Source organism: Drosophila simulans, chromosome 2L (assembly GCF_016746395.2).
Source record: "Drosophila simulans strain w501 chromosome 2L, Prin_Dsim_3.1, whole genome shotgun sequence".
NCBI lineage: Eukaryota > Metazoa > Arthropoda > Insecta > Diptera > Drosophilidae > Drosophila > Drosophila simulans.
In genome coordinates this window covers 18,848,663-18,871,630 of record NC_052520.2, presented here as the reverse complement: position 1 = coordinate 18,871,630, position 22,968 = coordinate 18,848,663, and the positions used below count along the sequence as shown (strand labels likewise).

The 22,968-nt window shown below is 45.6% G+C and overlaps 6 protein-coding genes across 10 annotated transcripts in view; 2 read left to right on the top strand and 4 right to left on the bottom strand.

Moving 5' to 3' along the window:
* Positions 1–125: 125 nt before the first annotated feature.
* On the top strand, positions 126–3,907 carry LOC6732777 (aromatic-L-amino-acid decarboxylase). Of its 2 annotated transcripts, XM_016178102.3 has the most exons (4): positions 126–324; positions 957–1,112; positions 1,194–1,279; positions 2,262–3,907. In XM_016178102.3, the coding sequence occupies exons 2-4, from the start codon at positions 1,014–1,016 to the stop codon at positions 3,607–3,609; spliced, it is 1,533 nt and encodes a 510-aa protein (XP_016025490.1). In that variant the 5' UTR covers positions 126–324; positions 957–1,013; the 3' UTR covers positions 3,610–3,907. The 2 variants fall into 2 exon arrangements, with proteins under 2 accessions (XP_016025490.1, XP_016025491.1); XM_016178103.3 differs by lacking the exon at positions 957–1,112.
* On the bottom strand, positions 3,820–6,028 carry LOC6732776 (protein anon-37Cs). The gene is made up of 3 exons (XM_016180372.3): positions 5,847–6,028; positions 5,549–5,789; positions 3,820–5,481 (listed from the first exon to the last, which is right to left on the bottom strand). Exons 2-3 carry the CDS (start codon positions 5,554–5,556, stop codon positions 3,975–3,977), a joined length of 1,515 nt encoding a protein of 504 aa, XP_016025489.1. The 5' UTR covers positions 5,557–5,789; positions 5,847–6,028; the 3' UTR covers positions 3,820–3,974.
* A 276-nt stretch (positions 6,029–6,304) lies between these two features.
* Positions 6,305–10,246, bottom strand: LOC6732775 (3,4-dihydroxyphenylacetaldehyde synthase). Of its 2 annotated transcripts, XM_002079852.4 has the most exons (3): positions 10,027–10,246; positions 9,731–9,965; positions 6,305–7,622 (listed from the first exon to the last, which is right to left on the bottom strand). In XM_002079852.4, exons 1-3 carry the CDS (start codon positions 10,104–10,106, stop codon positions 6,405–6,407), a joined length of 1,533 nt encoding a protein of 510 aa, XP_002079888.1. In that variant the 5' UTR covers positions 10,107–10,246; the 3' UTR covers positions 6,305–6,404. The 2 variants fall into 2 exon arrangements, with proteins under 2 accessions (XP_002079888.1, XP_016025488.1); XM_016180371.2 differs by lacking the exons at positions 9,731–9,965; positions 10,027–10,246 and adding an exon at positions 8,112–8,614.
* Positions 10,247–12,350: 2,104 nt separating this feature from the next.
* LOC6732772 (LIM/homeobox protein Lhx4) overlaps positions 12,351–22,968 on the top strand; it is a 29,753-nt gene continuing 19,135 nt past the window's right edge. The window contains exons 1-2 of one of the 3 annotated variants that reach the window (XM_039291116.2): positions 12,351–12,889; positions 14,014–14,471. In XM_039291116.2, coding sequence (XP_039147050.1) covers positions 14,108–14,471 — 364 coding nt within the window. In that variant the 5' untranslated portion in view covers positions 12,351–12,889; positions 14,014–14,107. Of the gene's footprint in view, positions 12,890–13,497; positions 14,472–22,968 lie in introns of those variants that run through there. The other 2 variants (XM_016178104.3, XM_039291117.2) reach the window with 2 other exon arrangements.
* LOC6732773 lies at positions 17,213–17,756 on the bottom strand. Its single transcript, XM_002079850.4, has one exon. It carries the CDS (start codon positions 17,754–17,756, stop codon positions 17,295–17,297), a length of 462 nt encoding a protein of 153 aa, XP_002079886.1. The 3' UTR covers positions 17,213–17,294.
* LOC27208094 lies at positions 17,213–18,170 on the bottom strand. Its single transcript, XM_016183722.3, has 2 exons — positions 18,020–18,170; positions 17,213–17,962 (listed from the first exon to the last, which is right to left on the bottom strand). Exon 2 carries the CDS (start codon positions 17,960–17,962, stop codon positions 17,780–17,782), a length of 183 nt encoding a protein of 60 aa, XP_016025487.1. The 5' UTR covers positions 18,020–18,170; the 3' UTR covers positions 17,213–17,779.

Here is a 22,968-nt window from a genome sequence, read left to right as displayed (position 1 = left end):
CAAATCAAGCGAGTGCAGAATGTATTTTTACGACAGCGGCTGCGATTCGAAGTTCAGCGGCTGCGGACTGAGATTGAACCGGTCCTGCGGAATTGGCAGCGCTGCTGGGCGGGCTTTAAAAGCCATGGCCAATAGCGGGCAGCGCTCAGTTAAGAGGAGAACGCCGAGCGCACAGCAATCAGCACCGAAAAGTATCAGCGAATAAATATTAGCTGTTCCAAACCAGCAGGGCAAACTGAACGCGGAGCAAAGATTTAGTTCGGAACGGAAGTAACGCTCGGCGACAAGTGCAAATAATTAAAAGCAGTTAACTAAAGTGCAACGGTGAGAGACGAAGTGTGGCTGCTCAACAGCTCCAGCTGCCTGAAGTGCTGGGCCAACATAATGAGTGCATGTGCATGCGAAAGATTCATTTCGGGGCTAACGCTGCGTATACGTAATGTGTATCTAAAACTGGGCATATTATGGCCTTGCTTCGTTTCAATCTGATAGCTCAGGCCCCGAATTCTAAATTGCTTAAGCTTTTCTCGGCTTTCGGTATCTGCATGCTTTTGTGTATCTATTAAAATAAGATTTAACTGCCTTATTCGCTGGCAACAAGTCGTTCTCAATGCCAACTTGTTTACGTTGTTAAAATTGGAATTCAGAAAAAAAATAAAATAAAGCAGTCTTGATTAATGCAAGAATGCACTAAACCTTCTAATTACCATACTAATTCACAGCCTATACTTAAGCAGCGCACTCGATGGGAAATCGCTTAATACTATTAATAACTTACTAATACTATTATCATCGTTTTGCCTACCAAGTAATTAGTATTCAATGTCGTTCATTCGTCGTGTTTGCAGCGATAGCATTTTTTGTTTGAGCTGCCGCAGCTGCACTGATTAGCACTATCTTAAAACACGCACTCTTATTAATAACCCTTTCAATAATCGCACGTTCTTTCATATCAGCTCTAACCATTCGAGTTCATATCATTGCAAAAGTCAGTCGAAAAGTAAATCTCTGAAATGAGCCACATACCCATTAGTAACACAATTCCACCAAAACAAACCGATGGTAATGGTAAAGCTAACATTTCGCCGGATAAGCTGGATCCCAAGGTTTCGGTATGTCTATTGGGTTAGGTACCATATAGGGTCGACAATTGTGCACGTATGCTAACCAAATACTTTTGCATCCACATCAAGATCGACATGGAGGCGCCGGAGTTCAAGGATTTTGCCAAGACAATGGTGGACTTTATAGCCGAATATCTGGAGAATATACGCGAAAGGTAAGCCAGATTGGGACTGCTACTCAATTAGCTTGAATTAAACTTAATTTAGCGTGTAAATTTCATTTATATGGAATCAGAATCAGTCGCTTGACCTCAGCATTTTGCGTTCGAATCGAAAGTTCGTTGTGAAGTGAATGACATTTCGCACACGTTTTGAGATTAGTCACGGGAAAGTCGCGCCGATCGGACCTTTTCATTGCTATATATATCTATATATATATCACTTTGTTTAGAGGTTTGAGGCGACCTTCCCATTAGCTCGAGGGCCAAGTACTTTCGCTGAAAACTAATTAATTACTGCGGCATTAAAAGGCTTTGTTGAGTTGGCGTGTCAAGGTCGTTTTTCATGTATATACAATGCTAGCGTCTTGGCCAAAAGCAATTCGTCTATTTAACTATTCTTGTGCAATTCTAACGGCTTCGTTTCCATTACCTTGAAAATCAAACTCGGCTAGGTAAACAATTTTCCTATTACACCTGCTGAGATTGTTTGCCCACCGACAGTCGCTGAAATTGTTAACTTTTAAGCCTGGTTAATTGAAAATCAAGCTTAAGTAGAGCGTAATATTATAATTCATTTTGCTTTATTAAAGTACTTTCGAAATTTGAGTTTGAATACTATTTTCTTAGTTAGAAAACTTCAAGCGAAGCACATCCTTGTTAAATTCTTAATTTGAGATACTTTTCTTTTTTAATACCTCTTAGTACTTCCTTTTAATTGAAAGGCTAGAAAATCCGCCCATCATTATCAGCTTTGCCTCTCTATATCCTTTTCCCATGGCAATTTGCTACATATTCGTATTGATTTTCATGGCAGTGGCAACAAGTTGGGGGTGGTTGGGTGGGTGGGTATCCCCCAACCCCGATGCTTCCTGCTGCCTTTGTGGGCTAACTGAGTTTCGCAGCCAATTAGCAAGGAGCTTTCACTGAATGGGCGCCAAAATGCAATCAGAAGCTAACGCAATTTTCGCAATTACAGGCGCGTTCTGCCGGAAGTGAAGCCTGGCTACCTGAAGCCACTGATTCCGGACGCGGCGCCCGAGAAGCCGGAGAAGTGGCAGGATGTGATGCAGGACATCGAGCGGGTCATCATGCCGGGCGTGACGCACTGGCACAGTCCCAAGTTCCATGCCTACTTCCCCACGGCCAACTCGTATCCAGCGATCGTGGCGGACATGCTGAGTGGAGCGATTGCCTGCATCGGATTCACGTGGATCGCCAGTCCCGCGTGCACGGAACTCGAGGTGGTCATGATGGATTGGCTGGGCAAGATGCTGGAGCTGCCGGCGGAGTTCCTGGCCTGTTCGGGCGGCAAGGGTGGCGGTGTCATCCAGGGCACGGCCAGTGAGTCCACACTGGTGGCTCTGCTGGGAGCCAAGGCCAAGAAGTTGAAGGAGGTGAAGGAGCTGCATCCGGAGTGGGATGAGCACACCATCCTGGGCAAGCTGGTGGGCTACTGCTCCGATCAGGCTCACTCCTCCGTGGAGCGTGCTGGTCTCCTGGGCGGAGTAAAGCTCCGCTCCGTGCAGTCCGAGAATCACAGAATGCGTGGTGCTGCCCTGGAGAAGGCCATCGAACAGGATCTGGCCGAGGGCTTGATTCCCTTCTACGCCGTGGTCACCCTGGGCACCACCAACTCCTGCGCCTTCGACTACTTGGATGAGTGTGGTCCGGTGGGAAACAAGCACAATTTGTGGATCCATGTGGACGCCGCCTATGCCGGATCCGCTTTCATTTGCCCCGAGTATCGCCACCTGATGAAGGGCATTGAATCAGCGGACTCTTTCAATTTCAACCCACACAAATGGATGCTGGTGAACTTCGACTGCTCGGCCATGTGGCTGAAGGATCCCAGCTGGGTGGTCAACGCCTTCAATGTGGACCCTCTTTACCTGAAGCACGACATGCAGGGATCAGCTCCGGACTATCGTCACTGGCAAATCCCACTTGGACGGCGATTCAGGGCTCTGAAGCTCTGGTTCGTCCTCCGACTGTACGGAGTCGAGAATCTCCAGGCCCACATCCGCAGACACTGCAACTTTGCCAAGCAGTTCGGAGATCTCTGCGTGGCGGACTCCAGATTCGAACTGGCCGCCGAGATTAACATGGGATTGGTCTGCTTCCGGCTGAAGGGCAGCAACGAGCGGAACGAAGCTCTTCTCAAGCGAATCAATGGACGCGGACACATCCACTTGGTTCCCGCCAAGATCAAGGATGTCTACTTCCTGCGCATGGCCATTTGCTCGCGATTCACCCAGTCCGAGGACATGGAGTACTCGTGGAAGGAGGTCAGCGCCGCTGCCGACGAGATGGAACAGGAGCAGTAAAGTGGTTGTGCAGGTCTCTTCCGTGTTTAGTATATAAATTAATATAGAAAACTTGAATTGGACCAGTATGACATAATGCATTGTGACTTGGAACCCGGAACAGACCACACACTTTCCACTTGCGACATGTTTAGGGAATTTACATCGCAACAAAAGATGGATCATCCATCGCTACATTAGATTTATAGTATCCTATCATTGTATCATTGATGTTGTTCATGATTTTATTGTTAACGTTATGCGCCTAATTAAAACAAATGTATTCTGCTTAAAAATACAAACGAATTGTAACTATAAATTTTGACTAGTTTTCGTGTTGATACACACTGTACAATTTAGCAGCCCCTTCGGATTGCCCATTGCACTTAACCGAAGTGCACGCTTTTCAGATAGTAGTCAATGATGCGTTGGGCTTCTCGGATACCACTGGATCTGGCGGCATCAATGGTTCCAAAGCCATTCAGCGAGGTTGCATCCCCAGCAAAGAGCAGACCGGGCGACTTCTCGCCCAGCGGAGCGGCCAGTCGCTGGACATCCCGGGCGCTGCTGCTGGTAGAGAAGTAAGGACGACCGCCGAGGTAGCACGCCGAGGTGCTCCAGTTGGAGCGCAGTAGTTCCTGGGGGTATGGCACCAGGTTATTGCTCACGCAGCGCCTTAGTAGGCCGGTTATCTGCTCCAGCAGCTCCTCATCGGGCAGCTTCTCGATCTCCTCGTAGTAGCCGCCACCCACATGCACCTCCAGCACATGCTGACTGCTGGGCACCTGGCTGATCTCCACCACCTGCTGCGTCCAGTTGCGTTCGGGCTGCTGCTCCGCGGAGGGATTTAGAAGCGTTCCCAGTGGCCGCAGGCTTCCCTTTAGCCAACGCCCAATGGGCTTCTTGTAGGAGAGATATATCTTGAGGGGATTGCCAAAGCCGAGGTTGCGTATAGCCTGCATCTTGTCCAGGGGGAGCGTGGGTCGAAACAGAACACCCGCAAAGCTTTTGAGCACGCCCAGCGGCAGGGTGCATATTATGTGATCGGCGTTGTAAAGGCTGCCATCCAAGCAACCCACACTCTTCATCGGCGCTGGTGTCCACTGAATCTGGCCCACAGGCTTTCCGGTCTGCAGCTGCGCTTTGTCCATGTTCTGAATGAGATCGTCTACGACATTATCTAGACCAGTGGGCACATACAGCGGGCGCAGTTCCTGCTGCACTGGACACTTGGTTATGTGCTCGATGTTCACGTACTCCAGGCAGCATCCCAGTATGCTGCCGAACTCCTTGAACAGCGATTGGAAGATCTCGCGTGCCGCCAGCTGATCCTTAGGCTGCTGGAAGGAGGTGCCAATGATGCGATCGCTTTCTGTTCTAAAGTAGTTCATGACATTGTCCAGTGAGTGCAGGTCACCACCCGTTTTAACTCGTTCGGAGACCTTGAAGCCTCGGCAAAGCTGCCGGAATAGCGTGTCGATAAGCTCGACCATGGCTGGATTGATGTGGCTTCCATCCTGGAGATAGGTGGCCCGATCCGTCTGCTTTATCTGCTTGTCCAAGCCCTCCGTGTTGCGCAGCAGTTCATACATCGAGTCCTGCGATCCATCGATCTTTACCCACTTGGCGCCCAGTTCACAGTAGGTGTCACCAAAGCGCTGGGTGTTAATCCTGCCGCCATAGCGATCGGTGGCCTCCAGGATCACTGTGCGCCGGAAGCCATTAGACAAGAGGTGCTGGGCGGCCGAGAGACCGGCAAGTCCTGCGCCCACGACCACTATCTGTGTATTTTGGCGCGCCGCCTCCAGATCCGGATTGCGTTGCTTGTCGCCGATGTTATCCGCCTGTAGCACCCGTGCATTGTATAACCTGCGCCTGCTGGCCAGTTTAAAACTGCGGACAATAAGAGAAGGTTTAGTTTGCGGTTCACATCCAAGTCCGCTGGAGCTGTTCAACTTACCATTGCATGGCAAGCGGGGCTGGATTCCTGGAGTTCCGAAAGTAAATCAAGTAATTTTTAGAATTTTGCCAGATTTTTTAGTATTTGTTGACAGGCAGAGAGGCGTTTAGGCCTTTAAAGTCCCACTCGTCCCAGTTGTTTTTAAAAAGCAGAATCATAGTATCCACCACAAATGAGGGTCCCCTTTTATCCAATTGCAGTTCGGCTACCTAAATACAATCTTGGCAAGCAGGCAATGTTCCTAAAGGGTTATATTACTATTTTCGTATTCGTATGTTACATATATATGATTATTTACCTTACAGAAATCTGAGAATTCGTACTACGGCGAGCCCTGGAATGCGCTTATTCTATATTTATGAAAAATAGCACTAAACGTTCCTCAAAGCTAATCAAAATATTGAATTAAAGGAAACAGATATTTTTGTTTTGTTTATATTTTGTTATCCAATCGATATCAGGTGGTCCAATTGGGAAAAACAGCTGTTTGCCCGGATGCGACAACGACGATAGACCTTGGCGAACTTATCGTAGGGCGATGAAGAAGTGTATCGATTTTAAGGCAAGTGCAGTCACACTAAGCCGCGAAAAATTTGATTTGAATTTTAAAATAAAGCCTGTGATATTTTGTTATGCTTAAAAAACTAAAGCCTCGAGAGAAAGTTTAACGGAGAAGGGTTTTAAAAGCTCTTTCGAAAGTAAAAAAATGACAGAGAAAAACCACTCTACTTTTATAGAAAACGTGTGAAATGATCGTACATTTAATTTCACTTTATTTATAAACATGTGGAAAGTTACAAACTACATCGCAAACTAACTAGGTTGTCCCTAAACATAAATAGTTTATCCGTTTTTCTCACTGAGATTTCTCGTGCGTTGCATTTTCGGTGCTCAGATGGATCTGGAAGTGCTGCGCAAGATCGCCTACGTTTCCCGATTTGCGGGCCACCAAGGATTGCTCCGCCTGCAGATCCGTCAGCTGAGACTCGATCTCCTGCCAGGCGAAATCAATATCGGAGGCTTTGGTGTCCATGCCGCATACGACGAATCGCAGAAACTGACGACCCGCATGCTCGGCCTTAACCATGTAGATCTTCTTTCGATCCATGAGCCGCTGCAGCAGCTGGGTGGTAATATCGTTGTCTCCTTTGGGCCGGAAACAAACCAGTCCCAGGGCACGAGGAGCCACCAGCTCGAATCGCGAATCCTTGAGCACCAGCTGCTCAAACTGTTTGGCCAACTCGATGTGCTTGCGCACATGGTTTCGCAATCCCTCGGCTCCCAGAGTGCGGAATGTGATCCAGACTTTCAGTGCTCGGAAGCGACGACCCAGCGGGATTTGCCAGTGACGGAAGTCGGGAATTTGCGACTGACCCTCGTGCTTGTGCTTCAGGTAGATGCGATCCACATTGAAGCTGTCGACCACCTTGTTGGCATCCCTTAGCCACATGGCCGAGCAATCGAAGTTGACCAGCATGAACTTGTGCAGGTTGAAGTTCAACGAGTCCACGCGATCCAATCCCTTTCGCAGATCCGAACACTCCTCCAGAGCAAAGGCTCCGCCGGCATAGGCGGCATCAACATGGAGCCACACCTTGAATTCCTCGCAGACGGCGGACAGGGATTCAATGTCGTCATAGGCACAAGTGCCCGTGGTACCCAGAGTAGCAACGCAGATCACCGGAATCCTGCCCGCTGCCACGTCCTCCTCGATGGCACCTCTCAGTGTATCGCCTCTTAGTACGAAATCCTCTCCAGCCGGCAGCAATCGAATCGGCATGGCAGCCAGGACTCCAGCCTTCTCGATGCAGCTGTTGCTCTGGTCCGAGGAGTAGGCCACCAAGCGGCCACGCACCTCGCTTTCGCTCAGCTCCGGATGCGATTCCCTGTAGCTGGCCACAGCCTGTTCCCTGGCAGCTAGGACAGCCACCAACACAGCCTCGCTAGCCGATCCCTGGATCACTCCGCCTCCTGGTCCATCGCTGGCGTGCTGGAAGTGTGCGGGCAGCTTCAGGAACTTGGCCAGCCAGTCCATGACCACCACCTCCAGTTCTGTGCAGGCGGGGCTGCAGATCTGTGGGGGATTGTACGTGTTATTTGCTGTTTTTAATGTAAGAAATTATGCATAGAAGATATATATAACTCCATCCGTTTGTAACTGTTAAATCGGGAATACATACATATAGTCATTTTTACGAATATATTATAAATTAAACTAGGATTTATTTCACTAGGTTGGAGTTATTGTGCGGTAACTTCTTTGTCCGCTATGACAAATATTGTTTGCGAAACGGCTAGCTTGGGTTTGGCTAATCAATTCTATATACATTTAAATTTATGTGTATGCCTTTAAGGTGAGTCTGCTGCACAATAACTTTATATGGTGACAATTGCCTATTGATTTATGTGAAAAACTCTCTTCGGTCAGGTGCAGTGGCAACCTGTTTGTCGGGTTCTTGGATTCACTTTCACCCACCGCGCACAATGGGCGCCCATTCAGCCGGCCAAAACAATGGGCCAGCAGCAGTAGCAGCAGATTTCACCAGCCAACATCCCAACGTACCCAGCTGAATCCGATGACGCCGAACCCGCTGGCCAGCATCTCGCCCACAATGGAGGGATACGAGGTGCTGGTGGGGTAGTAGGCGTGCATGTGGGGCGACTGCCAGTGGGTCAGTCCCGGCTTGATGACGCGACTAATGTCGCCGAGGACATCCTTCCACGCTTCGGGCTCTTCCGGCATCTCGGTGGGCAGCAGGTCCAGCAGATAGCCCGGCTCCACATTGGGCAGCACGTCGTCATCCCGGATATTCTCCAGGTAGTCGGCTATGTAGTCAATCGCCGCCTTGCCGAATACCCGAAATTCCTTGGCATCCATACCGCTGACAATGTTGCGATATCGTTTTCTATTTGCACTTTTCACGTTCTGTTTGTTTTGGTTTTATTTCCCCGTTTTCGTTTTCGATTTGTTTGTCCACCTCGATTTCAGTTCCCGATCCGTTGATGCTACTCCAAGTTGCCTGAGGTTCACTCTGAAACCGATCGCCGGTGACGGCCGCCTTTTATACTCCGACTTCTCTGGACAGCCTCCAGAGCTGTCGGTTCAGCCAATCTGGCTAGTTTGGAGAAATCATCAAAAAACGGCGCAACCGACCTGCTTACTTCTTTAGATTTAACTAATTTGGCTTGGATTCGTTGGTACTTTTAAATTTAAATGCGAAGTTTGTTCAATTAACATAATCAAAACCTTAAAATACGGTTAAAAGTTTAAAGAAAGGAGTGTGTACTATTTTATACTATTTAAACTAAGGTGTATTTAGTGACAGGTTTATACTTTTATCCGAGAGTGCCATCCAAAAACATTTAATTTTTTTTTAATTTAGCTATTAATTTCAAAAATATCCATAACCGATTGCTCTGCACAGTGATTCGTGAAGCGTGTCCAATCTGCGAGATTAGGGAACGAATCGGTCACCGGGATTATAGTTTTATGGGTTCGTATATTTCGTGCCATATATTTATAGAAAAACAATTACTTGGCAATTTTCCTAATCGTCGAGTGGCTATCTACCGAGCATATTTATCGCATAGTTCTTTGAATCGATAAGGATTTCTCGAGTGTTGGGTTGATTTGGCCCAAAGATTTTGTTACCAACTCGAATAATCGCTGGTGGGGGAAACTGTTCCCACTTTTTTGTTGGTCGGTTGGCGCTCTCTTAGCCCTTCTCTCTTAGGCAAATCGATGAAAGAAATTATAGTTTTAAAACACATTGATTATTGTGGTTGCTATTGTTGCTGGGTCTAATGAACAATAATTATAATTCACGTGTCTCTTAAAATGAAACTCTTTCGCATTTATCTTTTTATCACAATAAAAGTTATATTCAGTATTAATAGTTGTTAATGTATAACGATCATAAGATAATTAAACGTATATATTCACTATATTTATTCGAAATGAATTATTATGGCTACACTTTTCAGATACAATAAGTTTTGTTCAGTAATTATTTGAAATATATGTTTTAACTGACCTTTTAATCATTTTTCTAAGAAAGCACATTGAAGAAAGTTGCTTATGATTGTATTTATATTTCCACATTAACTCATTTCACATTTTGAATATTAATTTGAAAGAGGAGAATCTGCTGGATTTCTGCACTATTTATGTATATGACTTACCCAACTGAATCCCAGGACTCCGATGCCCGCGATCAGGAGCTCACCGATTATGGAGCCCGCCGACGATGATGACGGATAGAAGGCATTGAAGTAGGGCGATTGCCAGTGAGTCAGACCCGGCAGGATGATGTTCTCCAGATCCTTGAGGACCTCGCGCCAATGATCGGGCTGCTCGGGGATCTCCTTGGGCAGCTGATTGATCACCGCATAAGGAGCCGTGCTGGGCAGGACATCCCTGTTGGAGGAGACACAGAGTTAAGGGGGACCGCTCCAAGGATAAAAGTCCAGAAACACACCTCTCGCGTATGCCGCTCAGATAGTTGATAAGGAACTCGATGGAGGCATGGCCAAATTCACGGAACTCATCAAAGTCCATGATCCTGGTTAATCCAAACAAAGGCGCGATTTACTTTGGGGGGAAATTCGGGTATTTAGCCGCTCGGTTGGTTCCGCACTTGTGCACCGCTGACATTCGAATCTACAAATGAGCTGGCTGCGCTTTAACCAAGTCTCAATGAGCTCCGAATCTCGAGACCCTCCAATAAAAAGTTTGGGGGGGAACTCCAACGACATCGACAAAAATCCGGCTATGTGTGAAAATGTGCAGTGGCAGCAAGTTTTTTGTCTTTCCGACTGGCCCATTGCCGAGATTTATGTTTATGTAACTACCAAAAGACACAATAGCGAAAACAAGATCGCCGGACAAAAGTGAAAAATGTCGGTGAAGAAAATTTAAACACACTGCTTGTTAATTGTCTATTAAAATGTGTTATCCAAACACCAGCACTGCTGCTTACTAAATCCCCGCACTCCCCCCCACAACCCACTGCCAATCCGGTTCCATATCATCGCATCATCAGCAATTAACCGTCCCAAGTCGAGCCCATTTGGCAAAATACTTCATGTGTCTAACCATTAACGGCTCCATTAGACAAAAGCGTTGGAAAATTTGAAAGTCAAAGTCGATTTGGTAACCGCGGAAGTGAAGCTCCGCCTGGGATGCCATAGATTGGGATCGTTGGATTGAGTGCATCGGTTTCATCAGCCATTTCCATTTCCATTCACGATCAGTTTCAGTTTCAGGGTCACGCTGCATTTTTATGCTCTTACCCTATATTTGTATTTGTATCGGTACTAGTTGGGTTCAAGGGTATGCCGTGTTTTCGTGTTGTTCCGCACGCGTAACGAAAGCGCAGTAAGAAAATGTTGAATGTTCAATAAAGAAAATTATGTTTAGCTTCTGAATAAAAGTATTTTCATCATGACTTGATACAAAGTATATATTCTTGTAATATACTTTATAGCTTAAGATGGAACCTTCGATTTTTCTTACAAAGGTACTCCTTTAAGCTTAATCCTTAAGCTGCTTTTTATGCCGAGTTCCTCAGACCGGGCATACTCTTCGAGCGACCCACGCACTCCAGCTGTTCGCGTTCCTTGCTCCGCCGCAGCGCGAACCCAACCCACAAACGACCTTCCCTGCTAGTGTCCACTTGTGTGGGTGGGCGGAGGTCATCCGTTGGGAGCGGGGGCGTGGGGTTCTCGAGCATGGCGTTGGGGTTCAAAGTGTTTGGCAAAGTATTTGGCGCGCTCTAAGCGGCTCATAAATAAATGCGAAAACAAAATCGTTTTTGCAGACGCAACGCATTTAAGGGGATTTCGGGACGGGTGGCCAGTATCCACTATAGATATAGGGGTTCCGAAACTACACAGACAGCGAGAACCCTATGCAGATACAGCGAACTCATGGACAACGGGTGACTCGGGCATGGAGTAGCAGCTTCCCCCCTCTCCCATCACCCCGACAGCTTTGGGTTTTCCAGTGCGCCGGCGCTGGAACGACATCGAACTCTAGGAATAGAAGCGTATGGCCACCCCGGCCCCATTTTAATGGCGACGCTGGGGCGATAAGATAATGGCCACTGCCTGCGCATGCCTGGAAGTTCTTGTTGCTTTTGGGCTCTATCGTCGGCCGATTTCCAGCGATTTTCAATATAAAGGGGCGGTGCCTGTTTTCCAGTGGAGACCCCGCATTTTTGGTGACCGCGCGCCGCGTATTGACTTGGACCTTTGAGTTAAGTTTCTCATATTTGTTTCGCCTCAGTCGACGTCGCTGCTGACTTTTAAGTGCTGTTTACTGTTGTTTTGGGGCCAACGAAGGTGTCGCGCTCGACGTTGGTTGGCTTTTTGTTCTACCCACAGTGCTGTTTTCCTTTTTCATTTTTTTTCGCCCCTGCACTTTTGCAGCTCGAGCTTCTTGAGGCAGAGGGAAACAAAAAGTTTCCACACTTCCTTTTATTTCGGCTGGGCTAAAGTTTTTGCGTTTTACAAATATTGTAATGCTCTTGGAATTTGGACTTTTCGGGCAAATGGGCATCGCCGGAGAGCGACACACACATGCGCACGGCCCCCAAAAAGAAGCACAAAAATGTCGTCGCTGCTGGCGCTGTCGCCTCGCCGCCTTGTTGCCATTGTTGTCCTGCCATTCAGGGCTGGCTGTATGCATTTTACCATATCATTTGTGTCACATTAGGATCAATTGGTAAACACACGCCCGCCACCCGCACACCCGCACACCCGCACACACCCACAGATAGTACGCACCCATATGGGCGGCCAAAAGGCAAACGGCAAACGGCACACGAATACAAGACGAAAGGCAAAAAGACAAGAAAAACAACAGCGTTAAAAGCTCGCACAGTCGGGAAAAAGCGTGAAAAAGTGCGCAAAGTAAAAAGGAGAGACGACAGTTTGGACGGCCAAGAAAATAAATAAAGATGCAGCGCGGCAAATAGAGGGGATTCCCACCAGCAACAATACCAGCCGCCTGCCAGTGTTGCCGTGTCCAGGGTTGTCGCCGTACCGTTAACGACACCGTTACCTTAGCGTTGGCCAAACACCGTTAGCCATGCCGTCGCCATTTTGTCGCACTCGCTTCGCATTTGCCGTCGTCGTTTTCGCTGCCGAATCCGTTACCGTTACCGTTAAAGTTACCGTCGCCAAAATGGCGTGCGCATAAAATCGCGTTCGAGTGCCGCAGAAAATTGAAATGAAATAATTCGAAATGTTGAAATAAGAAAATTAAAAACCAGCAAATATTAAACAAAGTTAACAAATACTGGAGTTGAGTGTTGAAGTGACGCAAAAAATTGAAATAGGGTAAATGCAAATCAATTCCACTGGTTTTACGCGGCCGTCGCAGAACGCAAGGCTCAATAAAAAGCTAAAAATCAGAGTTAAGAAAACTGTTGGGAAAAAACCAGATTAATTAAAAAAATTGAATCTTACATTTCAACAGTAGATCCGTAAAACCAAGGCCATTGAGCAAATTGTGCACGATTGTGTTGATTTAGTTATGAGAAGACCAAGAAACATTTAGGATTTTAAAATGTTTAGTATATGAATTTTAATACTAACACGACTGCATTATGTTGGTTTTAAGATTTAAGGCAAACAAAATAAGATTAATGTGCGAGCTCCAACTTTCGATGTAAGCTATTTTAATTTAAATTAAATCTTAAAGGATTAAAAATTACATACTGATTTTTTGTTGCGCTTTGCTACTAAAATTGAATTTCTCGAAAATAAATATAAGAGTATTTTATTCATTTATATATGATCTTCAATCTTAACTAGTTTCCAAATACCGATGAACTATTAAATGGAAATATCCTATCAAATATTCTAGGTTTAAATATTTCACAAAAAAGAAATTGTTTAACTATTTTGTTTGTTTGATTTGGGAACCATTAGCAGTTCGATTTTGATACAAAAACTTGGACGTTGACCGTTTTTTGATAGATAGTATCCGAATTTTTGACTACGCACGAGAATTCTCCTCGTGACAGACGATGAATAGATATGCGCCAAATAGTCTTTTGGATATCTACCGATCAGTTTGGCCCCATCCCCGGCTTACATAAAGTTCACCCGCCTCTCACTTGGTCGAAAGCACCCGAAGAATAGGTGGTCTAGTGTCCCCCGGTATCGCAAACAAATTCAAATTGTTCAAGTCCCTGGCTACTTAAACTGATAGAGCAGCCGAGCACTGAGCACGATCCCAACCGAGTGGCAAGACTGGAATCTAGAATCTACCGTAGAAACCGAAACCCAAAGAGACCGCCGCGATAAGGGGAAAACAGTCAACGGGGCCACTGTTGGGCACGAACCAATGCCAGTTATCGAGCAGACAGCGATCCCGCCTAGCGGAGTCTCGTTTAAACGCTAAACGGGAAGCGAGTGCGGTAAACTAACAACAAGATTGCTTTTCAAACACCCAACAGGGCTAAAGATACAAACGTGTGCCAATTGGAATAAGCTAACTGAAATATACATATAACTCATACGACGCGTGATCAAATCGCCGGCCCCACAGCAATGATGCAAACCCTGAAACCACCGCCACCGCTACATCATCACCACCAGCATCAGCATCAGCACCAGCTCCAGCATCCGCCTCAGCAGCAGCCACATCCGCATCAGCAGCTGCAACATCCGTTGCAGCAGCAGCAGCAACAGCACCTGTCAGCCATGGATAATCACCAGCAACATCAGCCGCATATCCATCAGCAGCAGCAGCAGCAACAATTGCCACCCACGCCGCAGGCATCTCACCTGGTCGGTGGGCAGCAACAGCAACAGCAGCAGCAACATCCGCACCACAATCACCTGGCTGTCGACCAGGATGACCCAAATCCCGAACTGGTGCTCGCCTTAATTTCCAGGAACCGGGCGCTCGAGGGTAAGTGGCCAAGTCATGCCATCTTTGATTCAGTCCTGTCCACCTGAAGGCTGCCTAGGAGATTTTCCTGCACAGCGAACAAAAATGTTTGCCAAGAATAGTATATTCAATATATTTATCAATTTTTGAAAATGAAACATTTCAAAGCAACGAAATAGAGAGAATAGTAGTATTTACATTATCTTGGTTCCTTAATTTTTCTTTAATGAATATTAAGAATACAGTTTTCAACATATTTTTCACTGTCACTTCTGTAACTTAACCCTTTGAATACACTGTGCCCATGTGCTGGCCGCGCCTTAATTATGCAAAGTTTTTGTTTGCGCTCGCCCTTTGTTTTTATGAGCGACCAGAAAGGTTTTGTGATGAAGATGAGTTGGGGTTATGAGGTCGGTCTTTTAGGGTCACATAAGAGCCTTGCGGTTGGCCTGGCTTTGCCTTTGGCTCCTCCGAACTGGGGCTTAAGTGTTTTTCAATTAAATACGAAAGCTTTCCCGGTGGCAGACCACCATCTTCACATCTCCACATCTCCACATCTCCACATCTCCACATCCCAACATCTCCACATCTCCGAGCAGCTCATTTCGAATGCCCTTTTAGGAGGGCTCAGTGTTGCGGCTGCTCGGTTGGACCGCCTGCTTTTTTATGCACTCCGGCACGGAACAAATATATGGTCCGAGGGGACTTCCTTCAATATATGTACATAACTGGCAAAGTTCCGGCAGAAAGTTTTCTTTGAGGATATATGCATGGTGAATGGCTCCTAAGGAGATGATTTATTGCTGCCTGAGATGGCTCAAGGATGGTCAAAGGGATTTCTTTGTGCGAGCTGCTTATGATCCTGGGCTGTCACATTTATGATTTCGTTTCATACATGTGCCGCACTCGAAAATCCCACGCCCAATCAATCGGCAATCCCCGGACTAAAAGCCAGCCCAGAAAGTTGACAACTGACTGCGGATTGGAGTCGCGTCGAGTCGAGTCGCGTCGAGAGTGGAGAAGATGACATCGGACAGGGACACGCGCCGCTGATGAGAACAAAGCCGTAACCAAATCCAATGCGAAACTGTTGACAAACTCCAAATGTCTCCGGCATTGTTGCTAATGCGCTGGGAATACCCGGGCACCAGTGGAGGCGGTCGTCCACTGCACGTGTGTTCCCGGCCGAAGTTTTCGGGCATTGAAAAGAGCAGGCTCAGCCGTTTAGCCATTTTCCCGGCTTCAAGTGCGGCGGGATTTCGTTTTTAGAACACGCGTAATTACAAACAAATAAATATAGATTCTAGGGTGGAAGGGGAGGGTGAACGGATCCCGGAAACCGCATGTGCTGGGACCTGCGGATCGCCTTGGTCGAGCCTTCGCCACGTGTCACTAATATCCACTGCATCCCTGACAAAGTGCGTGCACTCGGGAAAAATCTAGTATATCGGGAGAAAGCCGAACAGTAACCTGCTGTGTGGAGATCTGCATTTAGTTTCGCTTTCCTTGCACGGAATGTATATGATATCTTAAACATTCGCTGAATGGAAATCAACCTAGGAGCTTAACCTTCATAGCAAATCCTGATTAAATCTGGGCACATTTCAAGGTTATTATATAGGAAACTATATTCATTAATCTGGAAGCTTTAGTAATGTTAAATCTTGTTTCTAACCTTCATGGATTGGTGGATTGGTGCCTTTGTTTCATTTACTGCTCTTTTCTTGCAGTGTAGTTGTGAACTTTTCTCGCAGTGTAGCCGGGTAGAGCTTAGCTGGTGTAGCATGGCAGTTCCTCGGTGTCCCAAAGGACTCGAGTGACGTGTGCCGGGCGATGTGCAAAACGAGCAGAAAAATTGAATTATGCGCTTGCGGTGCTTCCCTCGAACCCATGGAACCCCTGAATACCCTGGAGCTGCCACTGCCTTTAGAGCCTGCCCTACCCCGAAGCCAAAGTCCGCCCATCAACCCGCCCATCACTCGTTTCGGGCAATCGACAAATATTTTGTTATTTGCACATAAACATATTTATCGAGTTTGGGTTTGGTTTTCCTTTTGCTTGTTTCAAAGCGAAGAAATGGGAAAACGGAGGGGGTGGAGGAGGAGGGGGGTGGAAGGGGTGCTGGGTACGACTGCACCCACGGGTGTTTTGTTTCACCCGTTCGCCCGTCAAAAATTGTGTAAATATGTTTATCATTTCCACTTGCCCGGCGCACTTAGTGCTCGGCAAACAGACGATCCACCCCGCTGCCAGGACCTCGTTGTCCTTGTGTCCTGTGCCTCGAATTCTTCCCAACGCACTTGTCGCTCAACCGCCGGCCGCGTGTCCTTCGTTAGCAGTTCTTGTGTGGCTTTCCTATTAACGTGCCTACAGCCCGAACCACCCCCTAAGTCCCCCACCACTCCCAATCCTTCTAAGCGTATCCGTTTTCGGTTTGTTCCCCCCTCCTTACTTCCTTCCCCGCGTTTCCGGAATGGGTTCCGGCAATTGTTGCCTTTGGCTTATGTAATTTGTCATAATGTCAACAGGCGCAGATCACGCAGTACGAGCAAACACTTCACTCGAGAACTGATTGTCCATGGAAAAGGCTGAACAAAGTTGGCTAGCCCATCGTTTGCAGTCGAAAAAGTGATTAAGTAGATGACTTTTTAAAAGAGCTCAATTCGCTTTGAAGATATTGGTATGTTTTGTGGGCTGCATTTGCCGGATCTATCAATATTAATATTTTTACAACTCAAGAAAATATATTAAATGGAACAATATATCTTTATGCTCCAATCCTCCAATGGGGATTGAGTAAATATTTTAATTGTGGTTTATATATTTTAAATATCTAAGAAATGATCACATGTAGCTGTATGCTATTAGATAGATCACTGGTCCATTTGCGCCTCCCATTAAGTGCATCTCGCTGGCCAGCAACTCCCGCAACTCCCCGTGAACGGTCTGGATGTCCTCCGCAGTGGCTCTACTATGGATGGGCACGTAGATCTCCCAGAGGAAGTCCGCTGGCTCAGCCGCGTAGGGATTCTGGCTGCTGGCATACGAACTACTTTGCGGTAGGAGCTCGTATCCAGTCACCGTTCGGTAGCTACTCTCTGTGGTGTAACCTGATTCGGATTCGGATTCATCCGATTCAGATGGAGATTCCGATTGTAGAGGCCATGGTGTCATCGCCAGATCGCTTCTTGTGGATAATAATCGGATTTCGTTATCCTGGGATTGCGATCTGAGCGGTTGCAGCAGCCTTGTTCTGCTGGATTCCATACTGATCTCGGACTGCGTTCCCTTGACCCTGGTCTCCATCTCAATCGGATAAACTCCACCTACTATTTCAGTTCGAGATCGTAAAGTTCGGATAGATTTGTTTCCAAATCGTCTTTGCAATCGAAGTCTGTGTTGGTGCCAGTTTCCTCGGTGAAATCGGTTTGAGTATACGAATTGAATGTCTTTAATATCCTGGCCAAATCGCGGCGAAAGGCGTTATAGGCAGTCAAATTGATATCGGACATCTGTGAATAATGACAATGTGAATCGGACATCTATAATGAATTATTTTATGCACTTACCTTTTTTTTTGAATTTTGAATTTCGGACCGAAAATGGTGTGGTATGGAATGTAAATGAATTATGGAGTTGAATTTGACAAATATGGTAGGGCTTTCTTGTTTATTATAGAGATTCCGATGAGAACTGATATCCCATGCTGCTACTCTCTATGAGGATCTTGTTATTTTTCCAAAGGCAGAGCTGTACAGGAAAAGCAGCTCCCCTGGGTACATCAATATCTTATACCTTCTCGGTGACCCCAATACCATTGGAGTCCGCTGTCTGTGGAGCACACTTTCAGCATTTTTCATTGCGGCAAAAACAAGAATGAAGTCCCGAATGGAAGGTAAAATTGTGGGTCTATCCGAGAGACCCTCGCCCTGCCCCCCGAAAGTCTGGCAAACAAAAGCAGGCCCAGAGCCAAGTTGAGAAATCAGTTGATTCTGTTATTTTTCCCGGTTATTGTTGGCTTTTCGTTGCCGTCCGCTCCGTTCCTTCATGGCGTCCACATAAATCATTTTTTCGCCATTTTTCCGTATTCGGGTGACGGGGAGTTGGGGGGATGGCAAATGGTAGTGAAACGGTGGCGCCTCCCTGCACATTTCCACCTCCTGCATATTTGATGGCTTTCTGGGTCTGCGCTTAGCATCGACGACAGCTTTTTGACTAGCCAACTGCCGGCTGGCTGGCAGGTAAGCCAAGCGACGACCTCCCCACCATTTTCTAACCACCCACCTTCGAATTTTCCTTTTTCTCTTTTTTTTTTTTGGAACTTTGATGCTCCCCCTTGAAGAGCTTTCTTTTCTTTTTTTTTTTGTGGGGGGTTGAAGGCGAATGTTCAAGTTATGTTAAGTAAATAATGGGGCGTTCATATGACGCGGCAAACAGGGGGGCGTGGGGCGTTTTTTACTTCGGCAGGAGGGTGTACACAGTCATGTGTGTTTTTGGAGCCAACTGTTTACTTTTATATTTCTTCGCTGCTAATAAAATAAAATAGGAATTTCGCTTCGTAAAAAGAAACGGCACACAAATGGTTGGGGATGTCAGCTGAGAATAGAAAGACATCTGGGACTGGCTTTGTTAAGGAACCATTCAGGTTGGTTTTAAGCCATATATGGGAAATGTAAGACAATTATTGTACGAAACTGGAAGTATTATGTTTCAAGAAATTCTACTTTGAAACACAATTTGTGTGAGAATCATGTTGTAGCTATATGTACATATATAAATCTGGAACTAGCTTTCTTAAGGAATATATAGCTTGGCTTTAACGAATTTCTTGTATTGAATATTTTACAAACTTGGGAGTAACTTTTTATGAAATTATCATTGCTTTCAAATTCAATGAGTTTGAAAATCATGCTGCATCTTAGAACTAGAACTATATCTGGAACTAGTTAGCTTGATTTTAATGAATATCTTTTATTGTATTGAATACTTTACAACATTCGGTGAAAATCATGTTGTACCTTAGAATTCTATACAAGTTTTTTACAGGCTTGGAAATGTTACTAACTTTAGAAAAACTTCTTATTTACAGAATATATTAGATAAAACAGAAAATAAAATTAAAAAAAAATTAATAAAAGCAGTGATATTAAATCTACTAAGATCCTTGGAAATAACATAAAAATGTATTTCCCATTTTTTATAAACGTTAATATTCCTCTATTAGTTGGGCTTCATTTAAGATTGAAATGCACAGCTTTTTAAAATATTTTGCATATTTAAAGATGTTAAGTGGATTTTAGGACTGGAAAATACAACTTGAAGTAATATTTATTTATTTAGTCTAACATTTATTTGGTTTCCACTTACCACGACGCACAAGTTCTGTGTATTTCGCAAAGTAAGAACTTTTTTCGCTGCTTTGAAGTAAACAAGTGGAATGTATGAAAACTTTTCGCAGCTCTCTTCATACATAGGGATGTATATTTTTCTATATATATGTACATATCTATATACATATATATGTAGGGTATTCTAGACCCCCCTTGAGTGAGTTTGTGGAGTGCCTGTGGCGGGGCAACAAGACAGCATTGCGTTGTTGCAATATGCCGTATGTAACTGAAGTGAACTGAATATTTTTGTGTTTGTGCAGCACACTTTAGGAGCCCCATTTCCACGTTCCCCCCTCCCCCTCCCCGCTCCCGTGAAAAACAGCAGCCACTCCCCGTTTGGCAGCTGGCAAAAGCTGTCTCAGTGCTGCTCTGGCTTCTATAAAAAACAATATCCCGCAGCGAACTTTATTAAATTACACGATTTTGACAGTTAAGCAACAGCCAGCCCCTCCGAAATTTACCCGCTTTCCACATCCTCCTGTGGAAATCATAATTTTTCTTATTTTATGTAATACGCTCGAAGCTGCCAACAACCCGGAGAATCCCGGAGTAACATCCGCATCCTCGATGCCCTACCCCATCCACCGCAGGACGCTGTAGCAACGTGTTGGGGTTCAGGAGCTTTCTGGTATTCCTGAGGGGCCGGTTTAGGCAAATACGAGTCGAAAATGCTGGCAATAACAAAGTGCGCAGGGATACAAATTCCTATTTTATTTAATTGTCATACCCTTGCAGAGAGTTTTATGACTACATCAGATACTATTTAGGAATGCTATCTGCAGAGCTATCTGTTAAATACACAGTAGTTTAGTAGTCTATTTAGTTCACAAGTATACTTGGTATAATTCTAAAGATGTTCCTTTTGGAATGACAAAATTGAATTTCGATTAAAACAAACTAAAGTTACATTTACAACAAGAAGTACAGCTATAGTGCATGCTCTAGACTATCAGATATCCGCTACTCTGTCAACTTTGCAGCTGTTACACTTCTGTTTACCATATGACTATCATGCATAGAAGCTTATTAAAATTTTTCACTCTAATAAATAAGAAAGTAACATTTAGATAGAGTATTTCGACATTTGGCTGTGCAACTCTGGATAACCTCCGGGGCGCTTTTTCTTTTTAACGCAATCCCAAATCCTGGCAATAGCAACCGGGTTGGTGGAACATTTTCGTGGTCTTAGCCCCTGGGGCTGTTATCAATTCAAGGAGGGCGGAGGGAGGGAGCAGGAGTAGTACCCATGGTAGCCGACTTGGATACCTACTACTTGGTGGTTTTATCATTCCGCAATTAGCGCACCCATGTTCGCTCCCGCTTATCATCGTCTCCGGACTCTGGAGCAGTAGCTTCGCGTTTGGGGGATATCTTTTTGCTGCTGGGTGTAAATATTTGAACGGCATTTCAGTCGATACCTTGAACATTGATAAGGCGTGCGCGGCGGTATCTAAGTATCTGGGTATCTGTGTTTCTATAAATACGCAACTTGTGCACTCTTCTCGTTTTCTATTTCGATGTGCCCCGCTTGTAGCTTCTTCGGAGCCCCGTGTTCCAGCGGTTATCGTCGTCTGGTACAAGATTTGCCCATTGAGGAGGCAACACGGTTGTCGACACTCTGTTTCAACGGTTACAAGGTGGGCACCTCCGGCTCAGGTAAAAAAGAAGATATAAAACAACACACACCGAATGTACCTGCACCAGTTGATAAGACCAAACACAGAACATGAAACAGAAACTGTGTCCCGAATGAAGTACGAGTATATGTGGGTTTGCTTGCCAATATGTCGGTGCTGAGGGAAGGAAGTGATTTTTATGGTTTTATTGGTAAGAGGAAGCCCTCTCCGCGTTTACCCCGGCAGCGTTAAATGAGGCCTATTAACATGAATCCGGCGGATAATGCACACAATTTTTCCCTTTCATACCGACCACCCCAGAGAAGTTCCACTTCCCCCACTTCCGAAATTTGTATGCAACCACCCCTTCTGGTGGCTGGGCTTTTATGCTCTTATTTTATCACTGATTATTTTCCACATCGCTATGCTCTTTGTCTCGCTACCCGGACTCCTTTGTCCGAAGGATATCTAAACAGGTGGTCCCAGCAGGTGGCTACAAAGCCGGGATCCTTTGTCCATGGATCCCACCATCCAGCCCTCTAGTCCATTTATGCAGTATTTACCTTTCAATCAAGTCGGGATATAGTTGTTTGCATTTTTGATTCCATCTTTTTGTGCTCGTGTTGTGTTTTCTTTGGCCTGCAAAGTCAACCGCACATCATTAGCAACGGAAATAGGAAAATTTTTGCTTGGGGTGAATTCAGAGATTCCAATAAATGGGTATGGGTATCAAGCCAACACAGAAGACAGGAATTAGTCAAATCCCGTCGTTTTCCACTAGTTGTGTAAACAGAAGTGCTCACTTCCTCCTCCAGTTGCCAATTGATCAGTTGGGTGAGTCACGATCTGTGGTCGAGTAAGCCCCTAATTTTAGCTGAAATTATCTATTGGGTTTTTTCGCTAGTTAAAGATAATCGCCGCATAGACAATGCCAAACAGTCCATGTGTTTATTATTGGTACTTATTTTTCAAAAAAGTTGTTCACGTGAGATCCACTTCTGTATATGCTGGAAACGGTGTCATTATAAAGCAATCCAATTCCCGATATGTCATTTTCAACAATAATAGCCGCGATTAGTTAACTTATCACCAGTTCCAAGGAGAGCCCAATTTCAATTCCAATCAGAGCAGGTCAATCAGGCGGAAGGTTTTCAAGTCGATAAAAGAGCGGAGTTGGGATGAGCCAGGTGGTCAGGTTGCAAAGGTCGATCGCTAGACACTGAACTCACCCACACCGAAATGGAGAAATGTGATCGCGGATTTGGTGTTTGTTTTGATTTTGTTTTCCACACCGAAATCAGTCGGCGGCAGTCAATCCCACGAGTATCGCCACTTATGGGGGCTTATCGGGCTTACGACTTGATAAGTTAAGTTTTGCCTAACCCTTACCAAACCCAAAACCCACTGAATCAGATAAGTGTCACTCCAGAACCGTACGAACAGGATCGAGTATTGAGTGCTATCGGTGAACCTCTCGACTAAATAATACCCACTAGTTGTGAGCTTAATAGA